The sequence below is a fragment of the Dendrobates tinctorius genome, unplaced genomic scaffold, assembly GCF_039654945.1.
Source record: "Dendrobates tinctorius isolate UK_male_01 unplaced genomic scaffold, ASM3965494v1 ptg000043l, whole genome shotgun sequence".
In the NCBI taxonomy this organism is placed as follows: Eukaryota; Metazoa; Chordata; class Amphibia; order Anura; family Dendrobatidae; genus Dendrobates; species Dendrobates tinctorius.
Genome location: NW_027361711.1, coordinates 16,526,484 through 16,549,755, shown reverse-complemented (window position 1 = coordinate 16,549,755; position 23,272 = coordinate 16,526,484). Strand labels below are relative to the sequence as shown.

The 23,272-nt window shown below is 44.2% G+C and overlaps 1 protein-coding gene across 2 annotated transcripts in view; it reads right to left on the bottom strand.

Moving 5' to 3' along the window:
• Positions 1–23,272, bottom strand: part of SH3PXD2B (SH3 and PX domains 2B) — a 318,808-nt gene that overhangs the window by 53,792 nt on the left and 241,744 nt on the right. For both annotated transcript variants that reach the window (XM_073575221.1, XM_073575222.1), the window contains exon 5: positions 12,658–12,749. In XM_073575221.1, the coding sequence (XP_073431322.1) occupies positions 12,658–12,749 (92 nt within the window). The remainder of the gene's footprint in view (positions 1–12,657; positions 12,750–23,272) is intronic.

Here is a 23,272-nt window from a genome sequence, read left to right as displayed (position 1 = left end):
GAAAGATTCAAGAAAATGGTCTTCATCTTATACTAACACTAGACCAGATACTAAGGCAATAATAACACTATCCCTGAAATCCTTCTGGGAGAGTCTGAATTTAGGAGTCATTCCGCCCCCGTCCCCAGGCTTGGGAACTTTTCTATCACTCCATTCCTATCTTGCTTATTCTTTTTGTATCTGTATTTTACAGTAGGATAACGGATTTCTACGGAGGAATTATTATATTTGAACGAATATGATTAAGGTCATGCTTTGTATACTTACCTATGATTACTCAACAAAGGACTTTCAATACTCCATTGTAAGACTACATACATTTCAAAGAATGTTCTTGTCTTGCATTTAAAACTCAATAAAAAGATATTTAAAAAAAAAAAAATAGAATAAATTAAAAAAATAAAGTTATAACTTATGGATTAAACTAAAATGTATGGCAAAAAAAAAACTTTTTTGAAAGATTTCTATTCTAAATTTTCATCCACAAAAATAAAGTCTACTAGCTACTAGAACAAATGCAATGTATATATACAGTATATAGAGTCAAGAGGTGAGGAAGAAACCTATCATCATCATTACTGGTTCTAAGGCTATGTGCACACGTAGCGGAACTTCCGCGGGAATTCCATTCCGTGGGAAAATCGCATTTTAAATTCCCGAGATTTTCCCGCGGAAAAACTAGCGTTTTGCAAGCGTAATTAGCTTGCAGAATGCTAGCGTTTTCCAAGCCATCTGTAGCATTGCTTGGAGAACTGATTGACAGGCTGGTCACACTCGTCAAACTTAGTGTTTGACGAGTGTGACCAACTTTTTACTATTGAGGCTGCCTATGCGGCATCAGTAGTAAAAAGATCTAATGTTAAAAATAATTTTTAAAAAAATAAAAAATCGGGTTATATTCACCTTCCGGCGTCCTGCACAGCTTTCCTGGGTCTCAGCGATGCTCCCGTTCCCAGTAATGACTTGCGAGACCTTTGATGATGTCGCGGTCTCGCTATACTGTAGCGATCTCACGAGGAATAGGGACCACTACAGTATCGCGAGACCGCAACGTCATCAAAGGTCTCGCAAGGCATTACTGGGAACGGGAGCATCACTGAGGCCCGGGAAGGCTGCACGGGACACCGGAAGGTGAATATAACAGCATTTTATTCTATTTTTTACAGGGATATGGTACCCACAGCCTGGAGGAGAGTCTCCTCTCCTCCACCCCCTGGGTACCATCCGCAAATGTTCTGCTTACGTTTCGCATGGTGGGCACAGTCACATGCAGAAAGTAAGCAGAACGATGCACTCCTATGTGGGCGGAATCCCTGCGATTCCGCAAAATTAATGAGCATGCTGCGTATTTTTCCGCGATACAATTCCGCAGCGGGAAAATCTGCAGCATTTGCACAGCATTGCGGAATCCCATAGGAAAGCATGGGATGCTGTTTTTTTGCGTTTTCGCGGCAAAAACGCGGGTTAAAAACCGCCGCAAAAACGTGAAAAAACCGCGACGTGTGAACACAGCCTAAGAGTTAAAAGCAAACGAAAAATAAATATATAGTGTGGCAGGGCTAAGTGTCGTGTAATTGATGGGAGATATGTGTCTCATAAATGGCTTATCTCCATAATGTAAGGCAGAAGTAAAGCATACCAGATATTGTTATTGTTTTTGTTTGAAGGACCTGTGGTGAGGTCACAGTCATGTGACCAGTCAGCTGCTGGGAACGTGGGTGTGGCTACAGCCTTATAATGTGACCTGCTCCTAAACCAGGGAGCTGTATGTGGGGAGGACTACACCTCCCAGCATGTGCTGAGACTCGCGGTCTGAGTCTGCAACCACGAAGGTTTATGTTTTGTTTGCCTAAGCTAGAGGCTATTTTTGGTGATACGCTGTTTTATGGTTTATGACAGAAATAAACCTCAAGAACTTTGGAAGAACCGGTCTCCTGATTGTCTCCCGCTGCACCTGAGCGAGTCACATCCCCACAATTGGTGGAGAATGCGGGCAGCGGTCCCAGCAGAGACTTGAGACAGTTGCTGCATGTCCTGGGTGAAGTTTGCAGCGGGGCAACAAGCATTGCCTGGAATCATGGAGGACCTCATGAAACACCTGGTCCAGTCCCAGGCACTGCAGCAGGAAACCAACAAGCTGTTGTTACAGCAGATCCAGCAAAGCCAGCAGGAGCAGCGGCAGCAGTTCCAGCAGAGCCAGCAGGAACAACGGCAGCAGATGCAGCTTCTGGCAACCGCCATCCAGGAGGGCAGGACGAGCGCCCCAACCCCAGGTCGGGCTGATGCCACCGACGTCGAGAAGGCGGTAAGACGCGCATTACAAAAAATGACCCCTGAGGATGATGTGGAGGCCTTCCTGACGGTGTTTGAGAGGGTGGCTGAGAGGGAAAAACTTCAGCCAGAGCGGTGGGCGGAGGTACTGGCCCCTTACCTAACGGGGGAGCCCCAGAAGGCGTACTTTGACCTGACGGTACAAGATGCCAGAGAGTATCCCAAATTAAAAGCGGAAATTCTCGCACGCTTGGGGGTAACAATGACTACCAGGGCACAGCGAGTTCATCGCTGGGCCTATCACCGGGACAAACCCCCGCGCTCCCAAATGTTTGACCTGTTGCACCTGGTCCAGAAATGGCTGCAGCCAGAGTCGGCTTCCCCTGCACAGATGGTAGAGCGAGTTGTGATGGATCGGTTTGTGCATTCTCTGCCGAGACCTCTACAGACTTGGGTTGCCCAGGGTGATCCCCAAAATGCTGATGAACTGGTTGGGCTGGTCGAGAGATACCAGGGGATGGAAGGTTCCTTGGGGAAGCAGCCCATTCCATATTGGGGGTCCCAGCAGGGGGCGGAGTCACAAAAAGGGGTGGTGCGTCCAAGGTCAAAAGGGGCGGGGGAGGCGGTGCCCAAGGTCCCCTCGGGTGTTATTTGCTGGAAGTGTCATGGGCCAGGACATATAGCGGCCCGTTGTCCCCAGACCACCGAGCAGATGGACTGCAGCATGGGACGCCGTAGTTCATACTACGCATACCCAGCTTGCAGTGTGAACTCGCTACCTAACAAGGGGCCACAAGCGTGTCCCGTGAAGGTGAACGGTCGAGCAGTAATGGCGCTTCTGGACTCCGGGAGCTTGGTGACCCTTGCGAGGGCCAGTTTTCCTCTAAACATACTCCCGGGTAAAAAGATTGGTGTTCGGTGCATACATGGCGATGCAAAGGACTACCCTATGGCTAGGGTGAAGATTGAAACTGCGCATGGCACCGAGTCGCATGAAGTTGGCGTTGTTCGAGACTTGTTGCATCCCATAATTATTGGCCGGGATTTCTGTCTGTTTTGGGATCTGTGGGGGATGGGTTCTGAGTGTGCTAGCAAGAGCAGGGAACCAATCCACCCCACTGAGGTATCGCCACCACCAGAGGCAGACGAGTTCCCTTTATGTGTCCTTGTTGGGGATGAAGAGGAAGGGTCCCCTGTACCTGACATCCCGGAGTTAGGGGTGGCCGGGGAGAATTTTGGGACTGCCCAACATAGGGACCCCACACTAAGGGAAGCCTTTAACAATGTCACCGTCATTAATGGGGTTGCACAAGAGCCGGGAGCAGACACAAGGTTTCCCCATTTTATGTTGAGTGGGGAATTGCTGTACCGGGTCACGAAAATAAGGGAGGAGGTGGCAGAGCAGTTAATAGTACCAGGCCCCTATAGACGAAAAGTGTTGGACATGGCCCATTCACACATCTTGGGGGGACACCTGGGGGTGGAAAAAAACCAGGAACGGATTGTACAGAGGTTCTATTGGCCTGGGTGTCACCGGGAAATAGTAAACTATTGCAGGTCCTGCCCGACATGTCAGTTAACTGCCCCCACATCTCATTTTCGGAACCCTCTTGTGCCACTGCCCATTATTGAGGTGCCATTTGAGAGAATTGCCATGGACTTGGTCGGTCCCTTAGTTAAATCAGCTCGGGGCCATCAGTATATATTAGTCATCCTGGACTATGCCACACGCTATCCTGAGGCCATTCCCCTGAGAAACTCCTCTGCGAAGAGTATAGCCCGTGAGCTGGTCCATGTGTTTTCCCGGACGGGTTTGCCGAAGGAGATCCTGACCGACCAGGGGACACCTTTTATGAGCAAGGTGATGAGAGAATTGTGCAGAGTCTTGCAAATTTCCCAGCTGAGGACTTCAGTGTACCATCCACAGTCAGATGGCCTTGTTGAGAGGTTTAACAAGACCCTGAAGAGCATGCTGAGAAAAGTCATAGAGGAAGATGGTAGAGACTGGGATTGTCTCTTACCGTATTTACTGTTTTCTATCCGTGAAGTTCCCCAGGCCTCCACGGGGTTCTCCCCCTTCGAGCTTCTGTACGGCCGGCATCCGCGAGGTCTCCTAGATATAGCCAAGGAAACCTGGGAAGCCGAAGTCACGCCCCACAGAAGCGTCATTGAGCATGTGGCACTGATGCAGCAGAGGGTTGCGAAGGTGATGCCCATTGTTAAAGAACATCTCCGCCAGGCACAAGAGGCTCAGGCCAGGGTCTACAACCGGTCAGCCAGAGTGAGGCAGTTCAATCCGGGAGACCGAGTTCTCGTGCTAATACCGACGGTGGAAAGTAAGTTCTTGGCCAAGTGGCAAGGGCCATATGAGGTGGTGGAGAAACTGGGAGACGTAAACTACAAGATCCACCAACCCGGAAGACGGAAGCCATACCAGGTTTACCATGTTAACCTTATCAAGCCGTGGCAAGATAGAGAGCCAGCGGTAACTCCGTGCTTGCTGGGCAACCTAGAAGGGGAGGTTGGAGCCGTTACCATAGCGGAGACTCTATCGAAGGCCCAGAAGCAGCAGTGCCGGGAGTTACTCCAGAAAAACCGCGACCTGTTCTCAGAGTTGCCGGGGTGCACGAAGGTGGTGGAGCACGAAATTCTGACCGAGCCACATGTGCGGGTGAACGTGAAACCATATCGTATTCCTGAGGCCCGGCGAGAGGTAATCTCCAAGGAGGTGCAGCGTATGTTGAAGCTCGGGGTCATTGAGGAATCCAAGAGCGGCTGGTCGAGCCCGATTGTCCTGGTCCCAAAACCTGATGGTGAATGGAGGTTCTGCAACGATTACCGGAAGCTGAATGAGGTCTCCAAGTTCGACGCTTATCCCATGCCACGCGTTGATGAGCTCATCGAGAGACTTGGACCTGCCAGGTACATAACCACTTTGGATCTGACCAAGGGATATTGGCAGATCCCCATGGCACAGGAAGCCAAGGAGAAGACGGCATTCTCCACACCAGACGGGTGCTTCCAGTATGTCCGGATGCCGTTTGGCCTACAGGGAGCTCCAGCAACCTTCCAGAGGGCGATGGATAGAATCCTTGCACCTCATAAGCTATACGCTGCCGCATACCTGGATGATATCGTCATCTTTACCCCGGACTGGGAGACTCACCTGGAAAAGGTCCAAGCAGTGTTTGACGCTCTAAGAGAGGCGGGGTTTACAATAAACCCGAAGAAGTGTGCCTTGGGGAGAGAAGAAGCCAAGTACCTCGGATATGTAGTGGGGCGTGGCGAGATCAAACCCCAAATCAATAAAGTGGAGGCAATTCAAACATGGCCGAGACCTCTGTCAAAGAAGCAAGTTAAAGCCTTCCTGGGGATTGTGGGATATTACAGGAGGTTTATCCCAAACTTCGCCACAATGGCTGCACCTCTAACTGATCTGCTTAAAGGGACAAAGTCAGTGATGGTCAGCTGGTCCGAAGAAGCAGAGTCAGCCTTCCAAGAAATGAAGGGAGCTCTTTGTAAGCAGCCCGTTTTGGTGGCCCCAGACTTTAAACGTGAATTTGTCCTCCAGACAGATGCCTCAGATGTCGGGGTAGGAGCTGTCCTTTCCCAAGAGATACGTGTGGAGGAGCATCCTGTTCTCTACTTGAGTAGGAAGTTGACTTCTTGTGAGAGAAATTACTCAGTTGTAGAGAAGGAGTGTTTGGCCATAAAATGGGAAGTGGACACATTACGGTACTACCTGGTGGGACGGAAGTTTAGGTTAATATCCGACCATGCCCCACTCAGGTGGATGAGGGAAACCAAGGACAAGAATGCTAGGGTCACCCGCTGGTTCTTAGCCCTACAAGACTTCAGTTTCCATGTAGAGCATAGGGCCGGGAAGCTACATGGGAATGCCGATGCCCTCTCCAGAATCCCTTGCCTGGTAGGTGAAAGTGCCAAGCCCCACGGCTTTAGGCAGAGGGGGGAGGTATGTGGGAGGGCTAAGGGTCGTGTAATTGATGGGAGATATGTGTCTCATAAATGGCTTATCTCCATAATGTAAGGCAGAAGTAAAGCATACCAGATATTGTTATTGTTTTTGTTTGAAGGACCTGTGGTGAGGTCACAGTCATGTGACCAGTCAGCTGCTGGAGCTGTATGTGGGGAGGACTACACCTCCCAGCATGTGCTGAGACTCGCGGTCTGAGTCTGCAACCACGAAGGTTTATGTTTTGTTTGCCTAAGCTAGAGGCTATTTTTGGTGATACGCTGTTTTATGGTTTATGACAGAAATAAACCTCAAGAACTTTGGAAGAACCGGTCTCCTGATTGTCTCCCGCTGCACCTGAGCGAGTCACATCCCCACAATAGAAATCTTGCAACTTTCTCACTGGCCACTTTGGCTGTAAGGGGCTAATTCATCAAAGCATAAAACGCTTTGAAAAGTCACAACATTTTAGTGCAACATGGAAATGTACAAACATTCTGTGACTTATGGCACCGGGATGAAGCAGCTTTGACAAAATGGGCAGGACAGGGCACGGCTACGGCAGCCCTTTAAATTCAGCAAATGTGACGGTATTTCCTTCGCCAGAAATATGACTAGTAGCATTTCTGGCGAGATGCACAGAGGTGCATCCAACAAATAAGATGCAGCAATTTCATTAAGTGGCGTGTGCTTATTGATGAATCCACCACATCTTATTCCTGCATGCCCCTCATTAAGAACAGCATATTAAACCTCAGCCTTAATACATCAGGGCCTAATGAGGGAGGGGGGCAAGGTCCGCAGTGACATCACCTATTGTGATTGGTGGATCCTGTGTCATCAGCTGTTTGTACACGTGTTATCTGACATGGTAATCCTGCCTCTGATGATAAGTAGCCCTGCTGAAAACTCGTCCTGAAAGGAAGTATGAATCTCAAAAAGCTCTAGTGGGCACTATGAAAATTACAAGATTATTATTTTCCCTTTATAATAATGTTTGCGATATAAGAAAAAAACATTGCCAAACAAACCTGTAACATAAAGCCTTGATATAAACAACAGGTTGTTTTCTGAGGATCGCCTCCCTCTAATGACGGCTTTATTGACTTGCTAGAGGTAACACTATACCCTCATAACAGAGACAGGCCAGAAATGCGTCTCCCTTACTACTCCTTGTTCTCTGGGGAGATTGGGAAATTTGGGGAAATACTCCATCATTCCTGGAAACTGTATTACACGCTGACATTTTTCTGTCAATTGACGTTCATGCATCTCAGCTGCCATAAAATGCTCACATCATGCTGGAAAGAATAGGAAATTCAGAAAAGTCAATATGTCCAGTTCTCAGTGTTTACTTTAGAAAACTGGTGGAAAATACTGAAAAGTTACAACATTAAGAAAATTTGGTGACTTTTGGTTATTTCTCACTAGTTTCAGTCCCCGACTCAACGAATTTGGCACCTCTTATTCGTGCACGCACCTCATGGAGACTGGCGTACAAAGTCCCATGTCTCCAGAAGGGCTCTCCTTACAGAAGGTTTTATAAAGAGATTTTGCTGCAACAATGAGAAAAGATAAAATTATTGCCTAAATTAAATCTAGTAAAACTAAAACTGAATTACGCATTCCCTTTAAGAAGGCACTAGAAGAGTAATCCTTCTCTTTAACTTCCTAGTAATTGACTTCTTTGCCCAAAAGTTGACAAGTGACAAACCACTTCCTGAGTAATTAGACCCAATCTATGAGAAGGCACAACCACGACTGCCAGCAGACAGCATGGTGACCCTCTCTGTACAGATTGTATCCGTTTTAGCACTGCTGTCCTATCCTAGTCGTCTCCATCACAAGACCCTGGAACAGTCTGGAGTTGGTCAATGAGCTTGATTCTCATCCAACATCCATGTGTCATTACTGCAATCCTTCTTTACAAACATTTCAAGAAACCATAAAGTTTCCTGTTCATGCAGGCCGATCTCATCCGGTGCAGCCTACCATATGCCAGTGTTTATGGGGGTTTCCAAAACTTTATAAATGTACATTTTTGACTTCTGAAATCCATATATCTTTGTTTAAGGAGCTCTTCTGGTGGGCTGAATGCATGGCAAGTCATTAGTGACGTCACATATTGTATCTTTCGGACTATAAGACGCATCTTACCATGAGACGCACACCAGGTTTAGAAAGCAGAAGATAGGAAAAACATTTTTCCTATTAATTAAAACTTCCTTAAGTGTAAAGTGGAGGAGTCGTTATCATTAATTTTGATGTACTAGGGTAGAATAGGGAGGTAATACATCTATTGTTAGTGTCGCTCTGTAGTGTGTATTATACACATATAGCTCTGCTACATGCCTCTTAGACATACATAGCTCTGCTACATGCCCCATAGACATACATGACTCTGCTATATGCCACATAGACATACATGGCTCTGCTACACGCATACTACATACGCATAGACATACATAGCTCTGCTACATACACACTACATGCACATAGACATACACAGCTCTGCTACATGCACACTACATGCACATAGACATACACAGCTCTGCTACATACACACAACATGCACATAGAGATACACAGCTCTGCTACTTGCACACTATATGCACATACAGTAGACATACACAGCTCTGCTACATGCACACTATATGCACATACAGTAGACATACACAGCTCTACAACATGCACATATAGACAAACACACTGCTCTGCCACAGGCAGATTTACTTACCCATACACTATACATTACTGCATCTTGTTGTTCCTGATCGGGACCTCCACGGAAGCTGCAGGAGTTGTGCAGTTGCAGGACCTTCCACGTGATTAACTCAATCACCTTTAGGTCCAGTCATGTGACCTGGCAGGTCCTGGAATTACTCATGGAGAAGGTCCTTTAGCCGCTCAGCTCCTGCAGCCTCCATTCTGGTCAGTAAGCTTCCTCTTGTGCTCTGCACTGATCACATAAATCGGTGGGGACCAGGACAAGAGAGGGAGCTTTCTGTGATTGGGGAGGACACAGTGTCAGCGTTCTTCTACTTCACAGCAAGCTGCCTCCGGAGTATAAGACACACACTTTTTAACATGAGTTTTCTTGTTAAAACATGCATCTTATAGTCCAAAAAATACGGCACTTGGTGTTGGATCATGTTAAGTATCCTCTGAAGAAATATGTATCGCACTCAAGAACTTTCTCTACTCCAGCGTCACCTTTTTCCTTCAGGATTTAGTATGGGACAGGATAGTAATATCATATGAGAAGATAGCACTTGCCAATAGTGGGGCAAGTGGTGGTGTTTTATAATACATAGTCTTGACCTAGACATAACACGTCTGCTGTGCAGACACAAATAGAAATCATTGTGGTGGAGTCGCGGAAAATAAAAGCCGCAAGTCTCAGAATGGCTCAGTCAAATTTATATCCTTTCCTGACTAGGGGCAGAATATTATAATTACAGGTCTGCTGTATGTGTGGGCCAAGTTGGATAAAAAGTGTGAAGTCTTTTTTTAAAATTCACATCAAGGATTTGGACATAGCAAGTACTGCCTTGATTCTACGATTTCTTAAAAATGTTGTGGCTGACACGTCTGAGCAGCCATCATCTCATCATCACAGATGTGTTCCAGTAACATCTACATATGGATTACACTATTCACAATAGGGATGGTGACAGCTCCCCTCCTCTCCCAGGCTGAAAGACTTCTGGTCATAGAGCAAGCCTATAAACCGTAAGAAAGCCAGAGTGCATCCTATGATGTGGCTGCTGTACAGCAGCTCAGACAAGATTGCTATACCCATGCAAATGGAATGAAAATAGAAAATAAAACACAGTAAAAATAAATATATTTGAACTGCCTGTGCCAGGTATTATTCAGTAAGACAGTAATCAAAGTTATACAAAGAGAAAATTGTGTGATCCAATTGTATTCTCACCGCCTCTATAAATCACTTGTAAAACACGAACGACACTAGGACCATTTTTTGGCGTATGTGAAAAATTATTGACATGTGAAGGAAGCCTTAATGGGGTATTCCCATCTCCAAGATCCTATCCCATTATGTAATAGGTGTAATAATAATATTAGCAAGTACCTCCAATTAGAAATGTATAGTTCTCCTGATAAGCTATGTTGATTGTCCCATGGATTGTAACAATGGATACCTTGCCTGCACATGGGTAAGCGACATAGCTTATCAGAAGAACTATACTACATCTCTAATTGGAAGTATTTGCTAATGGTATTATTACACCTAGTACATTTTAGGATAGGATGCTGAATATGGGAACACCCCGTTAATTCATAATATTTGCTGATAATGAAAAAAAACAGAAATGTTATTCTAAAGGAATATTCTGGGCTAGCATGGTCACTGCATGATACAGCTTAGAATGGCCCTTAATTAAGTTCTCCATCTTCTCCACACCTGTGATGCGATTCTTTCATACGAGAGAATCGGATCACACTAACAATACTTAGCGTTTGAGCCAAAAGTCACTAGCATAATCGGCCTGATTCCCTCGCATAAGAGAGCCTACTCTGAGCGTACCCTTAGGTTTATATTTTTTCCTCCCTTTCTTCCTAGAGCCATGACTTTTTTTTATTCTTTTGCTAACAGATCCGGCGCAAAATCAGTAACTAGCGGCGACATCACAGCTCAACACTGAGTCTGCGCTCTGCCTCCATTCATTCCCCAGTAGTTTACAGTCAGAGCGGTCGCATTAGCAGCGCTCCGCCTGTATTACGCCGTGGGACGTGACTGAGTGCCGGACAGGTAATGTATATTGTTGCTTTATTATTTTAGACTTTTTTTACAGGAGAACAAGGGCGTCGCTATGGAATTAGGAGTGTAGGAATTAGGAGTGTAATAAAGATTTATACAATGTGTGTAGTGTATTCTTTCATTAAAATACTTTGTTCTAATTGTGTGTTTTTTTAACCCTTTAATTAATATAGGTTTAGTAATGGACAGGTGTCTTATTGACACCTCTTCATTACTAATCCGGGCTTAATGTCACCTTAAAATAGAAAGGTGGCATTAACCCCTTATGACCCCACTTGCCACCGCTACAGGGCAAGTGGGAAGAACCGGGCAAAGCTCCAGAATAGGCGCATCTAATAGATACGCCTTTTCTGGGCAGCTGGGGGCTGCTGTTTTTAAGCTGGGGGGCCAAGATCAATGGCCCCTTACCAGCCTGAGAATATCAGCCCTCAGCTGTCAGCTTTAGACAGGTTGGTTGTCAAAAATAGGGGGGGGACCCCACTCCTTTTTTTTTTTAATTATTTACTTAAATAATTAAGAAAAAACAGAGTGGGGACCCCTCTATTCTTGAGAACCAACCTTACTGAAGCTGACAGCTGAGGGCTGCAGCCCCAGCTGTAACTTTCGTCTGGTTGGTTCTCAAAATGAGGGGGACCCCACGTGGGGTTTTCATTCATTCCTCTCTTCTGCTCGCTGTTGTCAGCAGAGCAGGAGAGAAGAATAACAGCCACGTTCAGCACCAGCCACAGGGGATGAACGCTTACAGTAGCGCTTCTTTCCCGATGGCCGTCCGTGAGCACGGAGGACAGTGTGAACTGTTCTCTGTGTGCACGTGTTCAGCACTTTTGTGGACCGTGCGCTCCCACGAACACTGACATGTCTCCGTGTTTTTCACATGGACCATGTGTCCGTGAAAACACGCTGACATGTGCAGAGACACATTCATTTTAATGTGTCTTTGTGTGTCAGTGTCTCCGGTACGTGAGGAAACTGTCACTACACGTACCGGAGCTACTGACGGGTGAAACTGGCCTAAAGAAGATCTTGAAGCTCAGATATCTATGTAAATGTCTAATAGGGAGGGGTTAAGCAGTGTAGAACAGATCCCCCTGACCTGACTGTTCTGCAGGTTGAGGACTGATCACATCTAGGAAACCACATGGAAGTCAAACAGCCAAGTAAGCGGACACTTCACTTGTTTATTTACTAATCATTTTTCTGTTATACTTGTAGTTTTATAAAAAAAATTGCTATAGGCATTCCTGCTTGTAAATGTGGTTAAAAAAAAACACTGGATACAAACCCATGTAATTGCAATGTAGACACAGCCAGGGAACATGCAAAAATTAATGCTTTCTCCTAACGAAACTCTTCTCCAGTAAAAGAACATTTTGCATTCTAAGGGCTCATACTCACTTGAGAGAGACTCGCACAATTATGGTGCGAGTCTCTCGCATGAAAACCTGGCATTGCTGCCGGCACTTGGATTGGAGCGTGCGGCTACATGTAATTCTATGCAGCCGCACACTCCGGTGCCAGTGCCGGCCGCAGCGCCGGATTTTCATGCGAGAGACTTGCACCAGAATCATGCGAGTCTCTCGCAAGAGAGTATGAGCCCTAATACATGCAATTTCACGATATTACTTACTCTTTTGGTGGGTTATAGTCCTCAAGTCGGGCTTCAAAGAAATTTAGGACTTCATCACACTGGGAGATGTAAGGAGGCATTCTAATGAGGGCCTGGAGAGGAAAGTACACAGGAATTACCATAATGTATAGCTTATTTTTATCATAGTGCAAAGTTTATCAACCAGAAAGACTACAATTAATTAATAAGGGGGATAGCAGCTCACAAGTTGTCTGAAATGCTGCATGTTCTCAGAGTTACACTTCTATAATGTAGATCAGTATTTCATCGGTATTTGCAAGTCAAATCCAGAAGTGGCTCCAAAACACAGAGGAGGTGGGAACTTATCACTATGACTTACAAATACTGATATATCTTTTTAACCCCTTAACCCCGGGAGCTTTTTTCGGTTTTACGTTTTTGTTTTTCGCTCCCCTCCTTCCCAGAGCCATAATGACCATGTAAAGGTTTATTTTTTCTGGAAAAGTTGTACTTTTTAACAACACCATTGGTTTTACCATGTCATGTACTAGAAAATGGGCAAAAAATTCCAAGTGCGGTGAAATTGCAAAAAAAAGTGCAATCCCACACTTGTTTTCTGTTTGGCTTTTTTACTAGCTTCACTAATGCTAAAACTAACCTGCCATTACGATTCTCCAGGTCATTACGAGTTCATAGACACCAAACATGTCTATGTCCTCTTTTATCTAAGTGGTGAAAAAAAATTCCAAACTTTTTTAACAAAAATAAAATTGCACCATTTTCTGATACCCGTAGCGTCTCCATTTTTCATGATCTCGGGTTGCGTGAGGGCTTATTTTTTGCAGGCCGAGCTGACGTTTCTAATGATACCATGTTGGTGCAGATACGATCTTTTGATCACCCGTTATTGCATTTTAGTGAAATGTTGCGGCGTCCCAAAAAAACTTAATTCTGGCGTTTTGACTTTTTTTCTCGCTATGCCGTTTAGCGATCAGGTTAATCATTTTTTTCTTGATAGATCTGGTGATTCTGATCACGGCGACACCATATATGTGTATATTTGATTTTATTTTTATCGTTTTATTTTGAATGGGGTGAAAGGGGGGTGATTTGAACTTTTATATGTTTTTAATAATTTTATTTCTTTTGGCATGCTTCAATAGTCTCCATGGGAGGCTAGAAGCTGCCATAGCGCAATCGGCTCTGCTACTTACAGGTGATGATCAGATCACCTCTATTTAGCAGATTTACTCACTTGCTATGAATGCCGACCCCTGGGTGGCGCTCACAGCAAGCCGGCACTGACAACCATAGCGGTCTCCAGGAGCCCTCTGGTTGTCATGCCAACACACCGGTGACCCACGATCACGTGACGGGGGGGGTCACCGGTGTGCGTATTACCGGCCCGATTGCCGGAAGCGCTTGTTAAATGCCACTGTCAACGTTTGACAGCGGCATTTAACTGGTTAATAGCTGCGGTTGGATCGCGATTCCAACCGCGGCTATTGCAGTCACATGGGAAAGATGTGGGCTCACCTCCGGAGGGAGGTAGTCCGACATCGGCATACTATTATGCCCGATGTAGGAAAGGGGTTAAAAATATGCAACATGGGAATGAGGCTAAGTCTACTTTGTTTGCTTGTTTTTTTCATTGTAGATTTGGTGGTTGGGGCTGCCTCAATCTTCGTTACGCTGCCTCATCTATCTACGGCTGTTTTTGACTAGCACAAAATACCTTATCTGATTTAATTGTGGAGGTGTGTTTAGTCTACTATCCCATCTGAATGATGCTGACTCATAGGGCACATGGGGTATATTTATCAAGCTAAATGGGCCAGTATTCTGCCTCCAAAAAACTGTCTTCCTTAAGTATCACAACATTTAGTATGTGTTTTAGACATGTTTTGGACCTTGCCTAACAAAAGAGAGTGGTTTACTGGAAAGGTGCGCCACCAAGCATCAAAATATCTACATTTTGGCACAAAATTCTGGTAAAAAGTTAGCAAGTTAATAGATGGAACGAACTTAGACTAGATGGTGTTAAAGAGCAAGTGTCATTTTAATTTTTATTTCATAAATCAATAGTACACATGAAAATTAGAAACTTTGTAACATATCTTGGGAAAAAAAAGGAAATCCATAGACGCTTCTGTTTGGGTAGGCTGGAGAGACATCAATGCATAGAAGTTTAATTATCACAAGTGGTTTTAAAAAAAAAAAAAAAAAAAAAAAAAAAAAAGAAGAATTTAAAATAAATTCTACTTTGCTGTAAAAAGCATTACACGACGCTCAGGTGATACCTGATGAAGACTTATGGAGCTGAAACGCGTTGTGTTATAAGTTTTAGAACCAATTTTTAATGTATATTATTCAGCAGTCCCAATGGTGATTGCAATCATAATCAATATATTCTACTTGGTTGTAGAAAGCATTAGACAACGTTCAGGTGATACCTGATGAAGGCTTATAGAGCTGAAACGCGTTGTGCAATGGTTTTTACAACCATTTTTTAATATATGTAATCTAGCAGTCCCAATGGTGATTGCAATCACAATCAATAAAGTCTCCTTTTTTAACACCACTCATGGTTATTAAACTTGAAGTCTATCCATCCTCTTTAACAAATGAATGCACTGCTATACGACTCTTGAGACACTGGGAATTTATCATCAAATTTCCTATTTTTCCATGGTTCTCGGATGAGCTGCAAACCTCAGATAAGGTCCCAACCATCCGTAAGCTATTTTCTAGTGTTGTACCTATCCTACACAACTGGCTCAGGTGAGCATATACAATTTATATAATCAGTGACTTTATCATATTTACTACGCCCAGGTAGCGCTCTCTTCCCCCTGTTTTACTTTCCACTGATTACTTCTGCCCAGGATTGACACAAATTGTAATATATCTTACCAGAGAAATCTGCTTCCTTCTACACCAAAATTGATTTTTCACTCTCAATTCATGGGTAAATTTTGCATTCAGTAAATACTGATTTTTTCCATTACTGAGATAGGCGATAACATTTGCTGCTTTTTACATTCTATGGAGAGGGGAAGGAGGGGAGCTAGAGGCAGACAGACAATTTGCTGCTAGTTCTCTTGAAGTCCTATCTCAGTAATGGGAAAATCTGTATTAAAATAGTTGGTTACTTGTTAAAATTAGACAGATTTATCAAACAGCATGAACCACTTTGATAAATCTGGAGCATATTAAAACTGTTTAGACTAAGTTGGCACGGTCTAAACATTAGTGTTGAATTATATGCTCCAATGTGACTAAATATGTGGTAAGTTCTTCACATTTATCTGTACAGTATGTATAATGTGAATGCTATTAATAATTCACCACAAATACTATATATTTATGTATACATTAGCGCCTGTGGGGTGCTGCTGCATCTTTTATGACTGTTTACCTTGTTATTTTCTCATTAGTGGGACAACTCCCTTTAGCAATGCAGCTTCCCAAAATGAGCTGTCCTTCTTGTAAGGTTAAAGGGGTTGTATGGCTTCAATAAAATTGACTCATGTCCATAAATGGGATGAAAATAACAAAATAATGCATACTCATCTGCCATCACCCTTTTGGATTCAGCACAGGGTGCTCTGGTGATCAGGTGATGATGCGTCATGTCAGAGAACTAGCCGGGGGGATACCGCAGATATCCCCCCAATGTTACCAAATTGTCACAAACACAACTCCATTGCCTCCAGACATCAGGACAATTACACAATTGACTGGCGATTGAAGGACGACATTACAGCTGCTCTCACTATTAGGCCAGTTATGGGGAACTCACAGTGAATGTATAGTATATACACTTCTGGTTCCAACGCATGGAGTGTATATATATATACTTTGGTACTGCCACTGCCAAGCTCTGCAGTAACCCAAGAAAACTAGCTGCCACCACCAATCATTTATACAGGCCAACTGGACACCCGTCACAGGTAGCGTATGGCTTCAGGGGTGCGGTTTATAGGGCAAGAGGAACAAAGTTATTCAATTTTATATATTTAATCTGAAAAGCATACAGTGTTCACAAAAATCTACAAAATATATGACAAAAGGGGAAAAAACAAAACAGTACATAGGATCACATAAGATAAAAAAATGTAAATAAAAAACCACCCATCATAAACCACATCTCCTTTATTATAGACCAATACAACACAGGTATTTCTGTGACCAGCCAAAGTCTGCTGAAACTGCCTACAGCACAGATGCCTCCCATGAAATCAATCAGACATGGATGCTTATGTTATGCCATTCTTCCTGACAGGGTTTAACTTCATCTCATTAGCTTTGTGGCATATAGAAAAATTGGTTAGGTAAGCAGGGAAGACAGGAGGACTAGAATGTGTCCTCTCACCACTTCCTGCATTATTCCTGTAGCTGAATGGATCATATGCAACACTCTACAGGACTGTTCAAGGGAAAAGGAAGAGTCTGTGATCAGCTAATGACTAGCCTCTCACGCACCACTTCCATGGCAATGCTGCAGCAACGACAGGAAATCAAGACTGCAGTACTATATATCAAGATGGTGGGTTCGGGTGAAAGACTCTCAATCTGTCTCAAAGGAACCCTGCTGGGTTGTACAGTAAAGCCCCTGTCACACATAGTGATCTCGCTAACGAGATCACTGCTGAGTCACAAGTTTTGTGACGCAACAGCAATCTCACCAGCGAGATCGCTGTGTGTGACACTAACCAGCGACCGGCCCCCCTGCCGGTTATCACTGATCGTCCTGGAATGGCCAGGACATTTTTTTGATCGCTGGTCTCCCGCATTGCTGCGAGTGACAGGCGGGAGACCAGCGATCAGCGTGCTGGTAACTAAGGTAAACGTCGCGTTTCTAAGTGGCGTGTGTACCTTAGTTACCAGCGCGCTGGTGCAGGGAGCTGTTAACCAAGGTACATGTCGGGTTTCTAAGTGCCGCGCGCCTCTTAGAATCCCGATGTGTACCTTGGTTACCAGCTCCCTGCACCAGCGCGCTGGTAACTAAGGTACACAGTGGGTAACTAAGCGACGTGTGTCGCTTGTTACCCTCCTGTCGCTGGTGCTGATCGCTGGTGAAGCTGCCTGTTTGGCAGCTCACCAGCGATCATGTACCGACACACCAGCGATCCTGACAAGGTAATATCGTTGTCGGGATTGCTGGTGCGTCGCTATGTGTGACGAGGCCCTAAGTGTAGCTGTGTCACTCCAATTTTCCTTACTTGCCTCCTGTGATTGAGCAAATGTTGCAGAAAGGGGGAGATAAAACATTATAACATTTTAGTGTCTTATTCTTATGCTACTATGACATTTCTTGTTGCTAACTCAATTCTGGTATTGGTATAAAGACACTGGAGGAAGTTTATCATTCCCCCAAGACTGTTCTCTGGTGTAAAAAGATGCAAATTACAGTGGGAAAAATAAGTATTTGATACATTGCCGATTTTGCAAGTTTTCAGACCTACAAAGAATGGAGAGGTCTGTAATTTTTATCGTAGGTACACTTCAACTGTGAGAGACAGACTCTAAAAATGAAAACTGGAAAATCACATTGTATGATTCTTACATACGCTAATTAACTGGCATTTTATTGCATGAAATAAGTATTTGATCACCTACCAATCAGCAAGAATTCTGGCTCTCACAGACCCGGGCGGCCCGGGATTCTGGGAGGCTTCTTATAGCCTCATTGTGGGGTGGTCATTCCTCGTCGCTTATACTCTGACCCTTGGCTGAGTGTGTGTGACCCTGTTGTGCTTGTGCTACTTTATGATTGTCTGGTTCTGATCTGGTTCTCTCCCCGTTAAGAGTTCTGCTTATCCCTCCTGTACTGTGCTTCCATCTCTGTGTATGACCCCCTTGGCTACATTCTATTCTCTGCTTAACCCTTCTGTGCAGTGCCGCCCTCTCCGTGTATGACCCCCGTTCTGTCCGACCTGAGTTTACCCTCTGGAGTAACCGCCGCATACCCCTGGGTCTGCTGTCTCCCAGCGGTGCTCCGTGGTAGCCCCGCCTCCTCCTGTGATGCATGGTCACATGACCGCAGGTCCTTCTGCCTCCAGCTTCCTCAGCGTCCTGGCTCACCGTAGCTCTCAGGTCTCATTGAGCTTCCCTGCGGGCTTCCTCGTGGTGGGGGGTGAGTTACCCTGGTCAGCCGTGGCCAGTCGCCGGTGCTGACAGGGCTCTGATACCTGGGTGGCCTAGCCAGTCTCCAGACCTGAATGAAATAAGAAATCTTTGGGAGGAGCTGAAACTCAATGTTGCCCATATATCGTATTTTTCGAATTATAAGACGCTCTGGATTATAAGATGCACCCCAAATTTTAAGGAGAAAAACAGGAAAAACATTTTTTTTAATAAAATGGTGGTGCTTCTTATAATCCATGCTGAAATCTCATCTCCAGAGATCTTGATGCAGAGCCCTCCATCTGCGCATGCGCCCCCCCCGGCGGCCATTTTCCCGGAGTCCACAGCACAGAAAACCACGGAACTGCGGGGCTCTGACCTTTCATAAAATTTTGGAAGAGCCCACAGCAGTACTGGAGACCCCAGCAGCACTGTAAGAGACCACAGCAGCACTGTCGGAAACCTCAGCAGCACCGCAGGGCACCCCAGCAGCACCGCTGGGCAGCCCCTCATTCCAGGCTGCAGCAACGGTATCGGTAAGGTACATACGCATTATAAGATGCACCCCCATTGCGTCTTATAATTCGTAAAATAAAGTATTTGTGTTTCTTCCGAAACTTTGTTATACCATGCCTGAGGAAGAGACCGAAGAAGTCTCGAAAGCTTACTTTGTAACATCACTTACATTATTTTTGTTAGACATTAAAAGGCATCATAACTACAAGATTATCTTGTTTTTCCCACTGAGAGTATTCTTTTTTCAACTGGCTAACATGGAACCAAACCCTTTTTTTTCTTTCAATAAATTAGGTACAAATTACTCTTGCGGCCTGTTTATTAAGTAAAAAACAGGAGTCTTAATACATTTCCCGGAGTATTTATTGTCAGACCACCACATTTTGCAATAATGTTTACATCACATTCAAGGGGTCTTATAAGTCACAATGGCCCCAGCTTACAGTGTTTTCAGCATTTAAACGTCTTTCTTGGAATTTGTGTCTTGAAACCATGACAGCATATCTTATTGGTTGAAATATCTCGATAAAGCACCTGTATTACTGGAGTGCATGTAGTGATTGGCTGCATAGTAGCGTCTCTCTGTAGCACATTACCGCACTACTATGTCACCTCTATAAGCTCCTCACATATACCAGGTAAGGCTTCTTTCACACATCAGTTTTTTGCCATCATTCACAATCCGTCATTTTAAAAAAAAAATGGATCCAGCAACCGATGCCACTGGATCCTTTTTTTTCTCATAGACTAGTATTAGCGACGGATTGTGACGGGTGGCCGCGCGTTTTATCCGTCGTCTGACGGATCCGTCGGAAAATCTTTGTCCGTCAGCCAGGGACGACGGACAAAAGAACGTTTTTTGTGTATGTCGAAAAGTCGGACAGCGTCGGATCCAGCGCCGTCCGTCGTTGCCTATAATGGAAGCCTATGGGCGCAGGATCCGTCGCTGTCCGTCAAAAGACGGAATCCGACGACGGATTCCGTTTTTTAAAGCTGAGCATGCCCGGATATTTCTATTCCTTTAATTTAACCCCTATAGCTGTGTTTTCCATTCTGGCACAGAAAAAAATTCTCTCTCTCTCGCATAAGGGACAAAGTTTACCTCAAGCTACAGCTGCTACAACGGATCCGTCAAAAAAACTGATCCGTCACATCAGTTTTTCACAATCTGTGCAGGATCCGTTTTTTCCAAACTTTGATGGATTGCGACTGATTGGAAAAAACTGATGTGTGAAAGAGGCCTTAATCTGCACAGGATCCATTAAATCCCTGTATGTGTTGTGGCTGTCGATCAGCTGCGAGACATGGGCTCTTGAACATATTTTTCGAGCATGCTGAAAATACTCGGTTAGCACCAGAGCATGCACAGATAACACCTTATCCCAGCACGCTCGCTCATCACTACTGTAATAATTACCATACATTTGTACTGGAATGCAGAATAATGTAAGATGACAAATAATAGTTTCTAGGTGTTTGTGGTTAAAAACCAGAAAGGAAATCCCGCTGTTAAATGTAATTGCCTAATTCCTTTATTGTTTTTCCACCTGTTTAGCATCCAGGCACTGAGAATCTACGCCCGGCACCTGCAGGCTGTGGAAAAGTTAGTTCACAACTAGTTCAACCATTTTGGCCGCACTTCATTTAGGCTATGTTCCCATGATGAGTATCTGATAAGATTATCTGCCCCATTTCTCTCTTTGTAATGTAAATTAGGTTACTTTTTTACGATTTTTATCACATTTTTGATGCTGCATGTTCGTCTCTTGTCGGTATGTCGTGTTTTAAACAAAGCAGCTTTGTTTTTCAGACCTCCTGGTATTTGGCAAAACTGTATTGTTACAGTCATTATGTGTGATGTACATGTGTTTTTGATGCATTTTTGCATGTGTGGTTTTTTTTTACCTGAGGATTTTCCCCAGCAAGTCTAGGCGAAAAATCTGCGTATAAAACTCGGCGTACCCGCAAGAGAAATTGCTGGTAACGTTACGGATTTAAAAAACTCACAGCGGGCAAGAGATTTCAATAAAGTCCATCCACTTTGCTGGAACTGTAGGCTATGCGCACACGTTGAGTAAAATTTCTGCACCATTTCTTGCTGAAAAACCGCCTGTGTTTTTCCCGTGCAGATTTTCTAGATAAACCTGAAGCAATCCTGATGCCAGCAAAGTGAATGGGAAACCTGAAGTGTCACGCACACGTCGAGTATTTGTGACTTGCAGATTTGGTGCAGAGAATAATCTGCTGCTTATCAATTCTGTACATTTTTGCCTTTGTTTTTCACCACTGACTACACTCAAAAACGCAGGGAAAAAAAGGCAGGCAAAACCAAGTCAAAAACACACTTTCTTTTTCAGATGCATTTTTCCTGCCCAGAGCTGCAGTGATGGTTCAGAAATTTTACTCGACGTGTGCACATAGCCTAAGACGTTGCGTTTATGATGTGGCGACAATACTCAAAGTCAAAAATTCATTGTGGGCACACCTTTTAGGTAGCACGCAGACGTCCGATTTTTCTTTCTTTTACGTAAGCGAAAATTGGACCAATTCTTCTGATCAGACACTAATCAGAGTTGGATCATTGTTTTATCAAAGTGTGATATGAGGGTTATCCAATATTCTAGTATTGGAATAAATGAAAAAAAAATTCTCCACCTTCTTGTCATCCGAGTTCGGTCTGATTTTTTCATGGACCCATAGACTTGCGTGGCAGAAAAAAAAATCCTCCATGCCTGCAGAGTGTGAACATAGCTGAAATACGCAACATCCATAACGCCCCAAACATACATCATGGGAACGTAGCCTTAATAGAACACAGAGTAATTCTCTCAACTTGTGGAATGTGCACTCTATAGATTTTTTTTTTTTAGGATCCGTAACAGAATAATCAGCATTCCCATGCATCATAAATATTTAATAGTGAATCAAATATCTGGTTTCCAGGCTTCTTCTTTCTTCTCTCAGCTTAGTAGATCCATTCTTAAGTAAGAGCCAGGTGCACTATTACAAAATGACTAATGCACAATCTGACATTACCGCACGCAGACCTCGATTCCCAGCAATCCCAATAATAACTAGCCAGGCATCAAGTCCTTTCATTACAGAATGCACATGTCGCTCTGGGTTTGCTCCTTTTAGCAAAACACTGACTGGAGAGGAAATGTGTAGGGTTATGGAATATCCCATATCCTGGACCCCTTCTGAGAACTAAGCTAAAATAATATCCTATCTTCATCTTATACAAGCACTGACTAGAAGGCCAACCTTGAAGTTTAATGCTACAAATATGTCAATTTTTTGTGCTCCAGAAGATGGAATATTTTACTGAAGAAAAAATATATAGGGTAATTATCTCTGCAAAAGGAAAAAAAAAAAGACTACAGATGTATAGAAAGCAGGTCTGGTCACAGATTCAGAAATCCTCCAGGACAAAGGCAAGATAAAAGGTAAAAATAATTCTGCGTATAATCAGCATTCATAATAAATTACAGTTTCTTACCGAAGACCATCTTTTATTACTAAACCTTATGATATTATTGAAAATCTTGTAAATGAAATGGCACTTATTTCATTACCAAGAGTGCACTGCATGTTCTCAAGGAAATATTTATCTCTCGGGTCCCTTAGGCTCCTACGAATGAGAGGCAGAGATAACTGGGCTGAGTAAGCAATGTACTGATGCTTTAAACTAGAGTACTTGCAAATGTTTCTAATGTTAAGGCCGGAGTCACACTGGCGATTAAATCGGACGAATGCAATGCAATAAAAAATCGCATTGCATTCGTCCCAATGTTATTCTATGGGGCAGCTCCCATCATGCGATTTTTGATCAGATCCGATCCTCGGACCAACGATTTTCGGATCGGATTCGACAATACAAGTCTATGGGGGCGAGAAAAAATGGGACTAAAAACGGACCAGATGTGTGACTTGCGATAAAATCGCACCCGGTGTCCTTTAGCAAAAGCCGGCAATTCTTCCAATACAGTAAAACCACAGAGACCGGTTA